Raw genomic sequence first — 16,004 nt, 5'->3', positions numbered from 1 at the left:
ACGTACTTTACTGTATTTTAACTTGATCATTTATATATTGGCTGTAATCTTTGAATTTGGAAGAACGACTGATTCCACTGACCAATGATGTTGTCTTGCTTCTGGATAGTGATCTGGACCTCTTCTTCAGGATCCTCATTCTCTTCGGGGACACTCGGGAGGGAGTCTATGGAAGAGGGAAGGGCCAACTCCATTGATGACTAGATGGAATGAAAATCGGCTTTAGGTCAAGTGTTCATTGCCCATGTAGGTCTTTTTCCGTTTTCTCAAGAATGAAATACGAACACAACAGCGAAGACAAAACAGTTGTCCTTGATAGTCATATGTATGTTTCCAGCACAATTCTATACCTGCTCCTGGCAGAAGGAGGCCTAGGGCACGGGTTGCCCAGTCGTCTAAGGCGCCGCGATTCGCTGTGCAGAGTTGTGTTCCTTGGGCACGCCAGAAACCTATGATTGTGGGTTCGAATCCCGGTTCGCCCCGATTATGTTTCTAGGTTTGTCAGCACCATACCCATGCTCGTGGGTTTAACCGAAGTGGTAAACGTCTGAGACATGCATCACTTCGGGCTTTCCTCTAACATTAAGCTGACACGCCGCGATATAACTGGAATACTGTTAAAAGCGGCGTTAAACCCAACTCACTGACTCACTCCTGTCAGAAGACTGTGGTACCACGCCAAGTGATAACCTACAAAACTAAGCATTATGATTCCGTTCATGTATCTTCCAGTACTATGTCCGGACTGTTCATGTACTGACCATTGATGATCGGTGCCGTACATGTTCTCTAAAATACTGCAAAACATTTTGACTAAGATACAATTTCAAGAACCTGGCCTCTCCAATTTCTGAGCAAAGATATTACAAAAGATATTTGTCCTGGTAGCGGAGAGAGGGAGGACGTCACTTGCTTCTGAGAAGAGGAATATGTTCCCTCGGTGCCCAGGCTTGGTAATGAGTAAGGGCGAGAAAAGGGAGAGTGAGTGAGTGTGTACGGTTTTACGCCGCTTTTAGCAATATTCCAGCAATATCACGGCGGGGGACACCAGAAATGGGCTTCACACATTGTACCCATGTCGAGAATCGAACCCGGGTCAGAGTGAGTGAGTGAGTACGGTTTTACGCCGCTTTTAGCAATATTCCAGCAATATCACGGCGGGGGGCACCAGAAATGGGCTTCACACATTGTACCCATGTCGAGAATGGAACCCGGGTCCTCGGCGTGACGAGCGAACGCTTTAACCACTAGGCTACCCGACCGCCCCGAGAAAAGGGAGAAGGTCTGTACTACTGACAAGTAGAATATATGAGCCCTGTGTATCGAGGTTGGGGAGAAGAGAGAGGAAATCGGGCATACTGACAAGTGGACTATATGAGCCCTGTGCACCGAGGATGGACGAAGAGGAGGAAGTCCGGTATACTGACCAGGGTGGAGTTGCTGGAGGTCAAGTGGGCAGTACTGCCTGTCACAACACGGGTCAACGTCTTCTTCTTGGGAATCTGTGACTCGGGAATAGTTATCTGTAAGTAATATATTTAAAAAAAATCTTTGCCACAAGTTCCTCGGGTGTTAACATAGTCATTCACATCCAAAACAATATATATAGGTGTGTTTAGCGTAAACTGTTTATGTTCAAGTAATACGTTAACAGTGCATCACGAAGAAGCATCTCACGCAGTGTTAACATGCTGATAATATATATACTCTACGCAAATAGTTCGTACTTAAACAAAACTCCCTTACCACGACACTTATGATAGTGGGTTCGAATCCCGGTTCGCCCCAATTATGTTTCTATGTTTGTTAGCACCATACCCGTGCTTGTGGGTTTTACCAAAAAGATAAACGTCTACTTTTAAGGCCTTCATCACTTCAGGTTTCCTCCAACAGTAAGCTGACACGTCGTGTTATAACTGGAAAGCAGCGTTAAACTCACTCATAAATAAATAAAAATGCAAATAGACATTTGGAAAGCTATGTGGGGTGTGTCGTTATAACCATATATCATAACAGTAACAAATATGTCGGACTTACAACAGAGGTAATCTAAGGTGACGGTTAAGACCTATAATAGGGCTGGTCTTCTAACGGAATGCCATTTGGCCATTATACCAATCCTAGGCTGGTTCATAGAGAGACAAAGAAATTAAGTGCATAGTAGTATCTTTGTTTCACTCACACGTGACAGTGCGAGATAGTCAGGGCGCCCCCATAAATATTGTGACAACAACTATGAGGTATTAAAAATTAACTGGCTTCGATTAATTAGACATACTCCGTAATTCTGAATGCCGACAGTTCTATCCATTTTGTGAAAAAATCCATTACCTCAGACAGACAAAAAAAACCTGTAGCTATGGGGTTTACCCTTGGCGTTTGGTGCAATATGAATATTACTAGCTTTGAAAATAGTTTCAATTTTATTTTTACAATAACCAATCAGTGAGTCCCCAGTGAGCATTTCTATTTAAAGGAATACTCTCCACTCGCTCCCCATCTTGGTCGTCGTTGCTCATAATATCAACCACCGGTTTGTTTGACCCAGACTCTGATAATTTTCAGGCCGCCTGGGGGTATCAGCTAGGGCGGACTACTGTGTAAAACATTAACTCACTCACTCACTGTGTAAAACAACGTCCACTCTCTAACCCGAGTATAGATTACATATACCTCGCCATCCTTAAAACAGACGTATTCACCGTGGTCTGCGACATGGTAAATGCTCATAACATATTTACAGTGGTCTACCCGGGAAAATCCGGGGTAGAATAGGTCTTCAGCAACCCATGCTTGTCGTAAAAGGCGACAAGGATGGTCAGGCTCGCTGACATGGTTGATGCATGTCATCGTATCCAAACTGAGTTGATCGATGTTCATAATGTCATTCACAAGATTGTCTGGTTCAGACTCGATTATTTAAAGACCGCCGTCATATAGCTGGAATATTGCTGAGTGCGCTTTTAAACAACAAACAAACAAATCACAGTGGTCTGCGTGACGTGGTGAACGCTCATCACACACTCACCGTAGTCTGGCTGACGTGGTGAACGCTCATCACGTATACACTGTGTTCTCCGTGACGTGGTAAACGCTCATCACATACTCACCGTAGTTTGGCTGACGTGGTGAACGCTCATCACATACTCACCGTGTTCTCCGTGACATGGTCGTGCTCTTGGTACACGCCCATCACATACTCACCGTGTTCTCCGTGACGTGGTCGTGCTTGTGGTACACGCCCATCACATACTAACCGTGTTCTCCGTGACGTGGTGAACGCTCATCACATACTCACCGTGTTCTCCGTGACGTGGTCGTGCTTGTGGTACACGCCCATCACATACTCACCGTGTTCTCCGTGACGTGGTGAACGCTCATCACATACTCACCGTGTTCTCCGTGACGTGGTCGTGCTTGTGGTACACGCCCATCACATACTCACCGTGTTCTCCGTGACGTGGTGAACGCTCATCACATACTCACCGTGTTCTCCGTGACGTGGTCGTGCTTGTGGTACACGCCCATCACATACTCACCGTGTTCTCCGTGACGTGGTGAACGCTCATCACATACTCACCGTGTTCTCCGTGACGTGGTCGTGCTTGTGGTACACGCCCATCACATACTCACCGTGTTCTCCGTGACGTGGTGAACGCTCATCACATACTCACCGTGTTCTCCGTGACGTGGTCGTGCTTGTGGTACACGCCCATCACATACTCACCGTGTTCTCCGTGACGTGGTGAACGCTCATCACATACTCACCGTGTTCTCCGTGACGTGGTCGTGCTTGTGGTACACGCCCATCACATACTCACCGTGTTCTCCGTGACGTGGTGAACGCTCATCACATACTCACCGTGTTCTCCGTGACATGGTCGTGCTTGTGGTACACGCCCATCACATACTCACCGTGTTCTCCGTGACGTGGTGAACGCTCATCACATACTCACCGTGTTCTCCGTGACGTGGTGAACGCTCATCACATACTCACCGTGTTCTCCGTGACGTGGTGAACGCTCATCACATACTCACCGTGTTCTCCGTAACCTGATGAACGCTCATCACACACTCACCGTGTTCTCCGTGACGTGGTCGTGCTTGTGGTACACGCTCATCACATACTCACCGTGTTCTCCGTAACCTGATGAACGCTCATCACACACTCACCGTGTTCTCCGTGACGTGGTCGTGCTTGTGGTACACGCTCATCACCATCTCCAGCAGGAAGAACAGGTAGATGGCGGCCAGCATCAACATCATCTTCACGCTATTCATGGAGATGTCAGAATTGCCAAGCAACATTATTTCGTTCGTGAAGTGACCATCGCCGTCATTGTCCGTCCCCTCCTCGCCAATGACCTGTACATATTTATCATGAACACATATAAAAAAATATTAATGGCTTATAGATCCGGTCCACTGAACCCAATTTTCACAAATATGGGTCAACAAATTAAATATCCAACCGTCTTGTTTTCTTAGCGATATTTTATAAATGACAATAATGTCATTTAAGAAAACAATTCAACAATGTGGTGTTTTTTTCACTTCCAATACATGTTTAAGAATTTCTTTTTTTCAATTTCATCTTAATGTTAGTTCTTGAAGCACCCGTTCGTATATCATGCAAACCCCGGAAGTGGATCCCTGTTCCTTTTCCTAGGCAACTGAATGGATCGGGTGGTCGAAGCCCGACAAAATTGACATTATCACTTATAACTGCGCCTAAAATAAAAAATATATCCTTCATATATTTTCAACAGTGATGCACCAGTAGTATATACTCTGTTTTTCTTTCCTTTTGTTAAATCAATGGGTGAGTGAATGAGCTGGGTTTAACGCCACTTTGAACAGTTTCATTTATATCAATTCTTGTTAGCATAATGTGAGAGGAAAACGCGACGTTAACCACTTTGGTGAAACCAACGAACACGGATATTGTGCTAACATAATCAGGGCGAATATAGGATTCGAACCGACTATTGTAGAATTCTAGCACGCCTTAGGACCACAACACTGCATAGGAAATTGAGGGTCCTTAGACTACTGGGCCACCCGTGTCCCTTGTTTCTATACTGTAATGCCATACATCATACTTGTGTATATTGGTGACGACCACGTACTTTTCACAAATTTCCCTGATTCTATTTCCTTTTTAAACAATAAAGGTCGTCGCACTCATCCTCCCTACCTCAGGGACTAAATGTAGGACGGCGTCCCCACACAGGTTCCCGACAGCCAGGGCCAACATGGACGCCATGACGTAATTTCCGGTTTTGCCCTTGGAAACCTTGACGAATAAGACCCCGACAAGAGAGCAAAGTGAGATGATGAACACCGCCAGGCTGCTGTAGCCATACACTGCAAGGCAAGACCAACAATGTTAGGAGTGACGTCTCACAACAGTATAACAACGCACAATCTATTCCTACTCCATATCGACCGTGCTGGAAATAATGGATGCAGACGATAAAATAATGATTTGTGGGCAAGTATTACACCTTTTTGTTGTTTAACGCCGCACTCGGCAGTATTCGAGCTATATGACGGCGGTCTGTAAATAATCGAGTCTGGACCAGACAGTCCAGTGATTGACATCATAAGCATTGATCCACGCAATTGTGATACGATGACATGCATCAACCAAATCAGCGAGCCTGACCACCCGTTCCCGTTAGTCGCCTCTTACGACAAGCATAGGTGTTCTTTGCGGCAAGAATGGGTTGCTGAAGACCTTTTACCCCGGATCTTCACGGGTTATTACAACTAATAAAGAAAACATAATAGAGATCCTTGTTCTTCGAAGTGGTATGAATAAGCAAATCAAGACGCGAGCGTTTTCAAGGGACGCTGCTGAGAAAAATCTGATTTTCTGAATTAGCTGTAATACCACACAGAGGTGCCTAGCGCGGAGTGACTGAGCAGGATGTATCCCGCTTTTGGCATCATTCGAGCAACTGCATGAGACACGGATACTTAGCTTCCATCTAACCCAGGTGTTCCACGCGACGAGCAAACGCTTTAACCACTGTGCTACCCCAGCTCCTGCTATCAGATCAGAGGTATCGATGGGTTTCCATATCGGATGGATGTACCATCTTTAACAACACACACACACACACACACACACACACACACATTGATCAATTGAATAGAATTCTTTTTAACTTTATTTGGAGTGGCAAAAGAGATAAGATTAAGAGGGATTATTTGAAAAGGAATTATAGTCAAGGTGGATTGAAAATGACTGATATACCCAAATTTATAGCATCTTTAAAAATTTCATGTTTAAAAAGATATTGTGAAAAAAACATTAATTATGACCTTGCTAGTTTTCAGCTGGCTCATATCTACACTTTAGGTGCCAGTTTGCACAAGAAGTGGGAAATTGTAAATCCGTTCTGGAAAGATACCCTTATAGCCTGGAGTGACTTTATGCATCCATATGACTTTGAAGTCTTAGAAAAAGCAGAAATTGCTTCCCAACCCATATGGTTAAACCATTATTTTAGAGAACCAGTATTAATTTTTAATGACTGGTTTAAAAAAGGTATAGTTACGATAAAAGACTTGTATGATGAAAACGGATGGATCCCTTTCCCACGTTTACAACAACTTTATGATCTTAAAGGAACTTTTCTTGACTATAACCGTATGTTTTTTAATATTCCAAGAAGTTGGAGACAAAATATTGATGAAAATCTACATTCCTCTTCTAAACTCACAGTATCTCCTTGGATTTATGATCTTACACGTTCTATTAAAGGAACAAAAGTGTTTTATAATAAACTGATAGGGAATTCCCTCCCTCTTCCTAAATCTTGTTTGAAATGGGAAAATCAGCTGGAATGCTCTTTTCCATGGAATCAAATATTCAGTGTATATTGCCATGGGTTAAGGGACACAAAACTCAGGGATTTCCAGTTTAGATTTATTCATAAAGTAATATTTACTAAACGTGAGTTATTAAGAATGAAACTTATTGATAACGATGAGTGTTCTATGTGTCATACTCACAAAGAAAATATTTTTCATGTTTATATCGAATGTCATGTTGTTAAGAATTTTTGGTCAGATTTCTGTATTTACTTGACTCATATCTTGCATAGAAAAATCCTTATAACTGACAACGAGCTCCTCTTTGGTACCTCTGATGTATTAATTAACCATTTGATTGTAGCTGCTAAAAGATTTATCTTTGTCCAGTGTATTAAGAATGAAAATGTTGACTTTGTTGCTTTTAAGAACACAATAAGAAGTATCTATGACGTTGAATATCATATTGCACGTAGAAACAACGACTTCTCTGCCTTTAATAGAAAATGGGCTTTGTTTACTCAACCTGCAAAATAACTTATTCACTTGATGTTTGCAACATAATTTGATGTACCATAAACGCCGCATCTTCTTAATTGTATACATAAATATGCCTTCATCTGTACCATGATGTGGATTATGCCTTCATCTGTACCATGATGTGGATTTTGCCTTAGGCCTCCTCTGTACCATATCCTTTTGAGAAGCACCTGTATTCATAAAGCTGTATTGCTCTCCGAGTGCTTATGTATCCTGTGTATATGACTGAACAAAAATTTGAAAAAAAAAAAAAAAACATAATAGAGATCCTTGTTCTTCGAAGTGGTATGAATAAGCAAATCAAGACGCGAGCGTTTTCAAGGGACGCTGCTGAGAAAAATCTGATTTTCTGAATTAGCTGTAATACCACACAGAGGTGCCTAGCGCGGAGTGACTGAGCAGGATGTATCCCGCTTTTGGCATCATTCGGGCAACTGCATGAGACACGGATACTTAGCTTCCATCTAACCCAGGTGTTCCACGCGACGAGCAAACGCTTTAACCACTGTGCTACCCCAGCTCCTGCTATCAGATCAGAGGTATCGATGGGTTTCCATATCGGATGGATGTACCATCATTAACAACACACACGCACACACACACACACACACACACACATGCCACTGAACTGTTTTAATGATAGTGATGTTTTTGAAACCTGTTTGCCTGGTATTAAGACTTGCCAAAAGCCTGGACGTCTGTATCACGTTAAACTGCCATCGTGAGAAAACTTTACATTATGATGTTTTGTCCAGAGTTGTCTTACTTTGCTGGGTTGTCGTATGATATTCAGGTATTCAAATAATCCACAACCAAGAGCAGAACGTGGTGTATGCAAACCCATTAAATATAGACGACGGCAGATTTAACGCATTGATGTTTCAAAAACTTGTTTTATCTAATGAAAATACGTACGAACGTAATACAGATAAATTAAGATTAATTCACTTGAACAATTTATTGACTGTAACAGGTGGTATGAAGATGTCATTGTCATTTTCACTTCATTGTAGGACCTCGCTGTGGTAACGCGAGAATCGACGCGAGTAAACATGTACTGGCCATTTGCGGGGAGGAACGACGCACGCTTTTGTCATGTTCGACACATGGTTTACATTCGTGACCAACTCGTGTTATTCCCGGACAAGCCGAATACAAGTTACGGAAAGAGGCGAGTGGTGACAAATGACATGGTTTACAGGTTAGCGTTGTGTTTACTTTTCATCTATCACACGATAAGTTCAATATCCTGCAGAGAACGATATCTCAGGCAGGTTAGCCCATTGGGGGTCTCTTAGAGATAACATCATTTCAGACGCGACAAGGAGATACAGCTAAGTCAAATAAAACTTGAAACCAGTAAGTGAGTGAGTTGTGCTTGCCGCCGCTTTGAACAGTATTGGAGTTGTTCCCCGCGTTATAGGTTAAGGGGGGTAGGCGCTTAGCACTTTGGTGAAACCCACGCGCATGGGTATGGCGTACTTCCGTTACACCATGTAAGGATGTATTGTTTCCCATAGGCGTGCCAGACACCTGTGATCGTGGGTTCGAATCCCAGATTCGCCCTGATTGTTTTAGGTTTGTCAGGCACCATACCCGTATGTTTCACCAAAGTGATAAATGTCTACGACCTGCTTGACTCATATAACTAAATAATGTTCAAAGCGCTCTATCTTTCGCTAGGAATGTTGGTGCATAGTTATACCCTGTCCTACGATACGGGTTCTTACACTAGGCCACGCATCCATACAAATATTAAGTGTGACATGCAAAACAGAATTAATATAAACTGAGGGACAAAAGAAAGTATTCCGAGTTTGTTTTTTATGTAATAGAAACTTCAAAGAACGGTAGTTAATTTGATACTGTCAATTAAACCACCACTCCTTCCTGCAACAGTTTGTAAAAAGTAATCTGTGACTGGGTTATTTTGTGCAGTAATAAATTGGTTGAATTAAGTCTGGGTAAGAAATTAATTTGCAAACACATAACCCCTACCATGTTTGAAATTTTGTAAATTTGTGTAAAAAAATGCAAAATTTGTCCGAGATGTTTGAGATACACATCAGTGATATTTTGTTAATTATTTTATTTTATTTTTAAATTCATCTAAACCCGACGAGTGTTTGGTTACTCGAGTATCCACCAGGGCCCTAAAACAAAGTATTTCATTGGCTAATCGTCCACTTACATTCGCTTTCTATCCAATAGATGGTATTCAGTATAATCTATATAAGCTAATACAGCAGCAGAAAACATTCGTGACCAACTCGTGTTATTGTCAACTCGTCGCGTTATGGTTCACATATATTTCCCCATATATTATATATATTTCAGATGCAATTTAAAGCACATCTGGACATGCGGAATTATACAGTATGATTGAACACATTTAACTGTGCCTTGGGTATATTTTTAGATGCAAGACATATGTAAAATCAAAAAATATTTCTGAGGGATTTTTTGACGAAGAACTTGAAATCACACGCGCGTTCTGATTGGTTTGTCGTATTTTCGCACATAACATTCATCGGTAGGGGGTACGAGTCTTCTTGCAGGTTACGGAAAGAGGCGAGTGGTGACGAATGCAGCAGAAAAGTAAGGGTACAGAACAACCTTGGTGTATTGTAGAAACACAAACCTTCGGAGCACCAAGGATTGTCAAAGCGATCGAAAATCGTAAGGACCGTCGTAAGTTTGTTAGAGAATTTGCACTTACGACAAACGTAGCCTTAAGACCGCTCTAAGGAACTGGGCCTAGTTACACCTCGACTAAATAGTCAAGTCAGATAAAGCCGTTTTTCGAAATATTTATACGCGAGAGGACTTTGGAATCAGTACAATTTCAAGAAAAATCTGGATACATGACCGCCATGTGCCAACAGACAAAACTGGAGTGATAATTTCAAGATTAGTTTAACATTAAATCTGTGGCTTATGAATACGGACTTGACGTCAACGTCCCGTCAACATTGTCAACGTCGTGACGTTCGTCAGGCATCTGCCTCCTCTTACCATCGTGACATGATTTGGGTCCTAAGCACAGAAAAGATATAATTACAAACCCATGGCAGTCGTAGCAGGCTGTTGTGTGTTGTTTGTGAAGATGGGCACAGGATGTGACATGATGGCGAAGTGATGGTGACAGTCGAACAGGCTGGCGTGGATGAACACAGGCTAACTGACTGGCATAGGCTGATGCGGGTGTACACAGGATAAAATTGTCTGGCACAGGTTAAGACAGGCTGGCACAGGTTAAGACAGGCTGGCACAGATGAACACAGGCGAACTCTTGCTCACGCAGGCTAACTGACACAGGTGAGCACAGACCAAGAAAGGCCAAAATTTGGCGAACACAGACTGGCACAGGCTGACACAGGCGAACACAGACTGGCACAGGTGAACAATCCCCACACTGACTGACTCGAGGTAGTGTGTATTGTCTCTCCAAGGCGTGTACCTGCGTCCCCTTTGCAAGCAGACTTTACAATGAGAATAGGTCGGCCCGGTTTAAGAAAGATATCAGGACATATTTCAGTTGAGGCAAGGAGTCGATAGGATTCACGTCAGATTGTAGTCCCTCTATTAAGCAATGGTATGTACTTGATGGTGCGGGGAAATATGTTACAGCTTCTTTTTCAACCTTGAAAAATGATAGCTGGCCCAGTGTTTGTTTGTTTGTTTGTTTGTTTGTTGTTTAACACCGCACTCAGCAGTATCCCAGCTATATGACGGCGGTATACAAATAATCGAGTCTGGACCAGACACTCCTGTGATTAACATCAACAAAGTCAGCGAGCCCGACCACCCGATCCCGTTAGTCGCCTCGTACGACACGCATAATCGCCTTTTACGGCAAGCATGGGTTGTTGAAGACCTATTCTACCCCGGATCACCACGGGTATCGATGCCCGTGTGTGTGTGTGTGTGTGTGTGTGTGTGTGTGTGTGTGTGTGTGTGTGTGTGTGTGTGTGTGTGTGTGTGTGTGTGTGTGTGTGTGTGTGTGTGTGTGTGTGTGTGTGTGTGTGTGTGTGTGTGTGTGTGTGTGTGTGTGTGTGTGTGTGTGTGTGTGTGTGTGTGTGTGTGTGTGTGTGTGTGTGTGTGTGTGTGTGTGTGTGTGTGTGTGTGTGTGTGTGTGTGTGTGTGTGTGTGTGTGTGTGTGTGTGTGTGTGTGTGTGTGTGTGTGTGTGTGTGTGTGTGTGTGTGTGTGTGTGTGTGTGTGTGTGTGTGATACGACGTGAACGGCATCAACGATAGTGAAGTGACCTGTGATAATATAACCAACGGGTTGTAACAGTATGATGAATCTTGGCGTGCAAACGTAGTGGAATGTACATCATAAGCTACCAAGTCCACCTTGGACAACTTGGATTAAATGGTCTTCGCATAGGAATATGAAAGCGTTGGTGATTCCTGAAATTTGAAATATTGTGGGACATTTCGGGAAACTGAAGTTCAAAGCATTCCTTTGTGTTCAAATTTCAAATTCAGAAACATGCGGTCCTTTTCTGGTTTTCAGGAGTCTACTGGTTCGGCTAAACGTTTCAAAACAATATCAAGAACAATATTCTCAAGTCGATACAGCAGGCTCTAGCTGTTTGTAGACCCATCCATCTGAAGTCGTTTGATTTCTTTCAACAACCCAGAGTATAGATTTGTTCTTACTCTGTAGTCCCAACGTCGTCTTTGCTATGCCGGAAACACCTTATACATTGCCTTTGGCAGTTCGTTGGTTAGAAAGACCGCCAACCTCTTTCACGTTGCCATCACATCCATATGGCATTGCTGTACACAACGATTGAATCCAATGCTTTTCTCTGGACATTTCATAAGGGCGACAGCATTTTAGGGTATTAGATGGATGAGTTATTTTCAGAATTGAAATGTTGGTAGACACAATCGGAAACATTTCTGTTGATGCCCGATCTATTCTGGCTTACAACACATTTATACGTCACGAATACTCGATGGCTTCTGTAGCATGTCACAAAGAATATCATTTTCGCGGTATATTTAATCAAGTTCAATTCTAGGATATATAAAAGGATTCTTGCAAGACACATCTTGGATACTTCACACACCAAGGACAGTTAAGAGGATTGTACAGTTAATATTGCGGTATCTAGATTGTATGTTCAAATGTGGGTTGTTGGTTTGTTGTTTAACGCCGCACCCAGCAATATTCCAGCTATATGACGGCGGTCTGGACCAGACAATCCAGTGTTTAATATCATGCGCATCGATCCACGCAATTTGGGATCGATGACATGCATCAACCAAGTCAGCGAGCCTAACCACCCGATCTTGTTAGTCGCCTCTTTCGACAAGCATAGTCGCCTTTTACGACAAGCATGGGTTGCTGAAGACCTATTCAACCCTGCATCTTCACGGGTCGTATGTTCAAATGTAAAATGAATGGTAGCGTGTGTGTTGCAATCTGATTCCCCAAAACCTTTCGACTTTTCACTGTGTGTGAAAACCTTTCTTGATAAGTATATTTTATCTCAATACTAACGTTGACGGTTTCAAATTCAATTTCTGGAAATTGAATACTCGAGATACTTGAAGTTCGAGATCATTCCAAACTTGTTTAGTTTCATACATTCCCAAAATACATGGCCGATGTTCTCGTTAAGAGCATTACAAAAGCTGCATACACTGTTGTCTACAAAATTCGTTATTAATAGTTCCTTCTTTCTGTATATAATTCCACGTAGAAATCTGTATTGAAAAAATTAATCTGAACGTTTTACATCTTTCAGTTTCATCCATAAACAGTAAATATCTTTTTCCAATTAAACTCAGTCAAAAATTGATTGCTATTCATCACAAACTTTAAGATTATATTAATTTGATAATTTACCATAAAAGATTCTAGCGCCTTTAACAGGTTTCACCAGATCACCCGAGTAACCGTTTACATGTATATACAAATTCTGTGAAATTATGTTTCTTGTTTTCTTGATTGTTATTTTCCATGAGTCTTGTATATTGAAAAATAAATATCTGTAGTCTAATATTGTACCTCTTATCGGATATTTCAGTTGCAGTTCTTCAAATGACATCAATCCATTTTCATTGCATATATCTTTAATTGAGTAAATTCCATTGCTTCATTTAGTATGTTGCTTGTTTGAAATCGTGGTTGAGCCTTAATGGTCGGGACAAATTTCTTCTATATTATCAACATTAATAATATTTATTTTACAAAATTTGTTCCAAGTTTGCAGTACATCTTTCCACTAGGGTTTTTTAAACATTAGATTGCATGTCAATATTAGCACCCAAAGAGAGTATATATTTAATTGGGATATTACAAGGGTTACCATATGTTGTTGTTTTTTGCAATATGACTGAGCGTAGATAGTTTTAATTTCGTCAATAAAGGCTCCAATGTTAATCATGCTTAATCCACCTTCCTCATATGTTCTTGTCAAAGTGGTCCCTTTGATTTTATCTTTTGTATTGCTCCACATAAAATTGTAAAATAAACTGACGTCCAAAAGAAACTTTACCAGAGTTTGAAATCACTCTTGCTCAAAAACAACAAAACATACATGCATGAAGTAAAGTGTATTGAGAAGATCAATATATCAACATAATCAACACTGAAAATGACAATCATACCGCGACGGAGAATGACGTCAGAGCCCCCCAAAGTTGGGTGGGGTGCAAAACTCGAGCTTTCAGAATCATGGACAATAGGCAGAGTTCATAAACAATCGCTCACGTTCAATAACAAGTCATTAGTAGCGTGTGTGACAACCAAATGCCTCAATGCACGCAAAAACTCTTCGACGCACAGAAAAAGTCAGTCGTCTGATGAGGTCACGTGGGATTTAACGCCATTCTTCTTGGAGGGCCAAGATCAGTTCTTGCCGGTTGGCTGGAGAGTGTGGTCGTTGTCGAACACGACGATCCATCAAGTCCCAGAGGTGTTCTTTGGGGGACATGTCGGGTGAGCGTGCAGGCCACGGCAGGACGTTGACGTTGTTGGCTGCGAGGAAGTTAGTGACAATTCTGGCTGTATGGGCTCTAGCGTTGTCATGCTGATAAATGACACCACGTGGCTGCTGTTGGAGAAATGGTAGGACAACTGAACGAAGAATGTTATCCATGTAACGCTGATCTGTCAAGTGTCCGTCAACGATGACCAGCGGTGTCCTCTCCTGCCAACAGAACCCTCCCCACACCATGACACTCCCTCCACCATATGGTACGACCTCCTGCACGCAACACGCCGCCCTTCGTTCACCCCTTCGGCGGTAAACACGTTGTCTTCCATCAGCCCTAAACATACAGAATCGACTTTCGTCAGTGAAGACAACCCATTGCCATTCACGTCGTTGCCAACATCGGGCCCATCCGGGCCCATCTCAATCGCAGACGACGATGTTGCGCTGTCAATAGCTGTCCTCTGAATGGTCTAAAAGCGCTGATTCCATGAGCCCTGAGTCTCCTGGCCACTGTCTGTCGACTAACCCTGTGACCTAAGGCATTTGTCGCCGCTGACGTCACTGTCAGGAAGCGATTTCGGAGTACCGGTCATCATGGGGCGTGGTCACCCTGGGTCTGCCTGTTCTTGGCCTGTCAGCGGTCCGCCCTGTCTGTCTGTAACGTTGCATCAAGTTGGTAACGGCAACACGGGAGCAACCGAAGGTTCGTGCAATATGGGCGTGGGTGGCTCCCATCTGTACCATACCCAAGGGTCGTTCACGTTGTTCGACTTTGAGTCGTGGCATTTCTTTTGTGTTTTTTTTTATCACTGTGGATGTCTGACTTGCCGTTGCAATCGTTTTATACCCTTACCCGCACGTGCATTTGCAGTTGTCCGTGGTGCACGTGTTTTTCACCCTTTCGCGTGTTATCTCGCAAACATGTAACAGACGATTAACATTTTCTGCATACACTATTGTTGTATTTAGGTTATGTGGTTTAGATAGACTTCATCGAAAAAGAAATTGAACTTTGTCTGAAATTTATATTTTCAGTTGGGAAAGTTTCTTTTGGACGTCAGTTTATTTTGTGATGAGACAAAGTCCTCAGAAGGGTTTGGTAGTATCGAAAATATGTGAACTAGTTTTGACAATGCTAAAGTTTTTTTATGGCTGAAATTTATCCAACCTAAACACACTAAGATGGAGTGTGTTGAAGAAGTAAAACGTTCTTCCCACAAAAACAGCCACCACTGCTTCAGAATGGATTCACGTCGCAACGAGCAATCGTCTCGTTTTTCTTACCCGTGTGGCACGCGTGTCCCTGGCACAGATTTTGACGTTGACAAATGAAGGCCCCGTCTAATAGTACAATGACCACCCCAGCCCTGGTCTGCCGGACCACGTTGGTGTGAATGGTGGTCATGATATCATACCACGGCCACCAAGGAATGTGGGACAGTGGTAAGTATGTAGACTCGGTGTTCTTGGCATGGTTAGAAGGTCATGTAATGCTATCTAATCTTTTCGGATACCTGGTGAGGTCTGAGACAAACATACCATTGAGAACACTGTTTCAAACTTGACCCGCTGCCAAGGGAGATAAACCTTGTAACAAATATCTCATTTGTAATCTGTTATGTCTTGTCATTGTGGTTTATTTGCAAACACAGTTCCTTTCTTATGGCCTCAATCATAGACCAACTT

The 16,004-nt window shown here is 42.6% G+C and overlaps 1 protein-coding gene across 1 annotated transcript in view; it reads right to left on the bottom strand.

Annotated features, from left to right (window-relative positions):
* LOC124111378 (zinc transporter ZIP6-like) overlaps positions 1–16,004 on the bottom strand; it is a 48,580-nt gene that overhangs the window by 4,009 nt on the left and 28,567 nt on the right. The window contains exons 8-11 of the mRNA XM_046471069.2: positions 5,198–5,367; positions 4,174–4,365; positions 1,428–1,523; positions 83–200 (exon numbers count right to left, since the gene is read on the bottom strand). Coding sequence (XP_046327025.2) covers positions 83–200; positions 1,428–1,523; positions 4,174–4,365; positions 5,198–5,367 — 576 coding nt within the window. The remainder of the gene's footprint in view (positions 1–82; positions 201–1,427; positions 1,524–4,173; positions 4,366–5,197; positions 5,368–16,004) is intronic.

The sequence above is a fragment of the Haliotis rufescens genome, unplaced genomic scaffold, assembly GCF_023055435.1.
Source record: "Haliotis rufescens isolate VD_foot unplaced genomic scaffold, xgHalRufe1.0.p SCAF_4, whole genome shotgun sequence".
Classification (NCBI taxonomy): Eukaryota; Metazoa; Mollusca; class Gastropoda; order Lepetellida; family Haliotidae; genus Haliotis; species Haliotis rufescens.
Note: the sequence above shows the minus strand (reverse complement) of the source record. Positions and strands in the feature narration are given on the sequence as shown.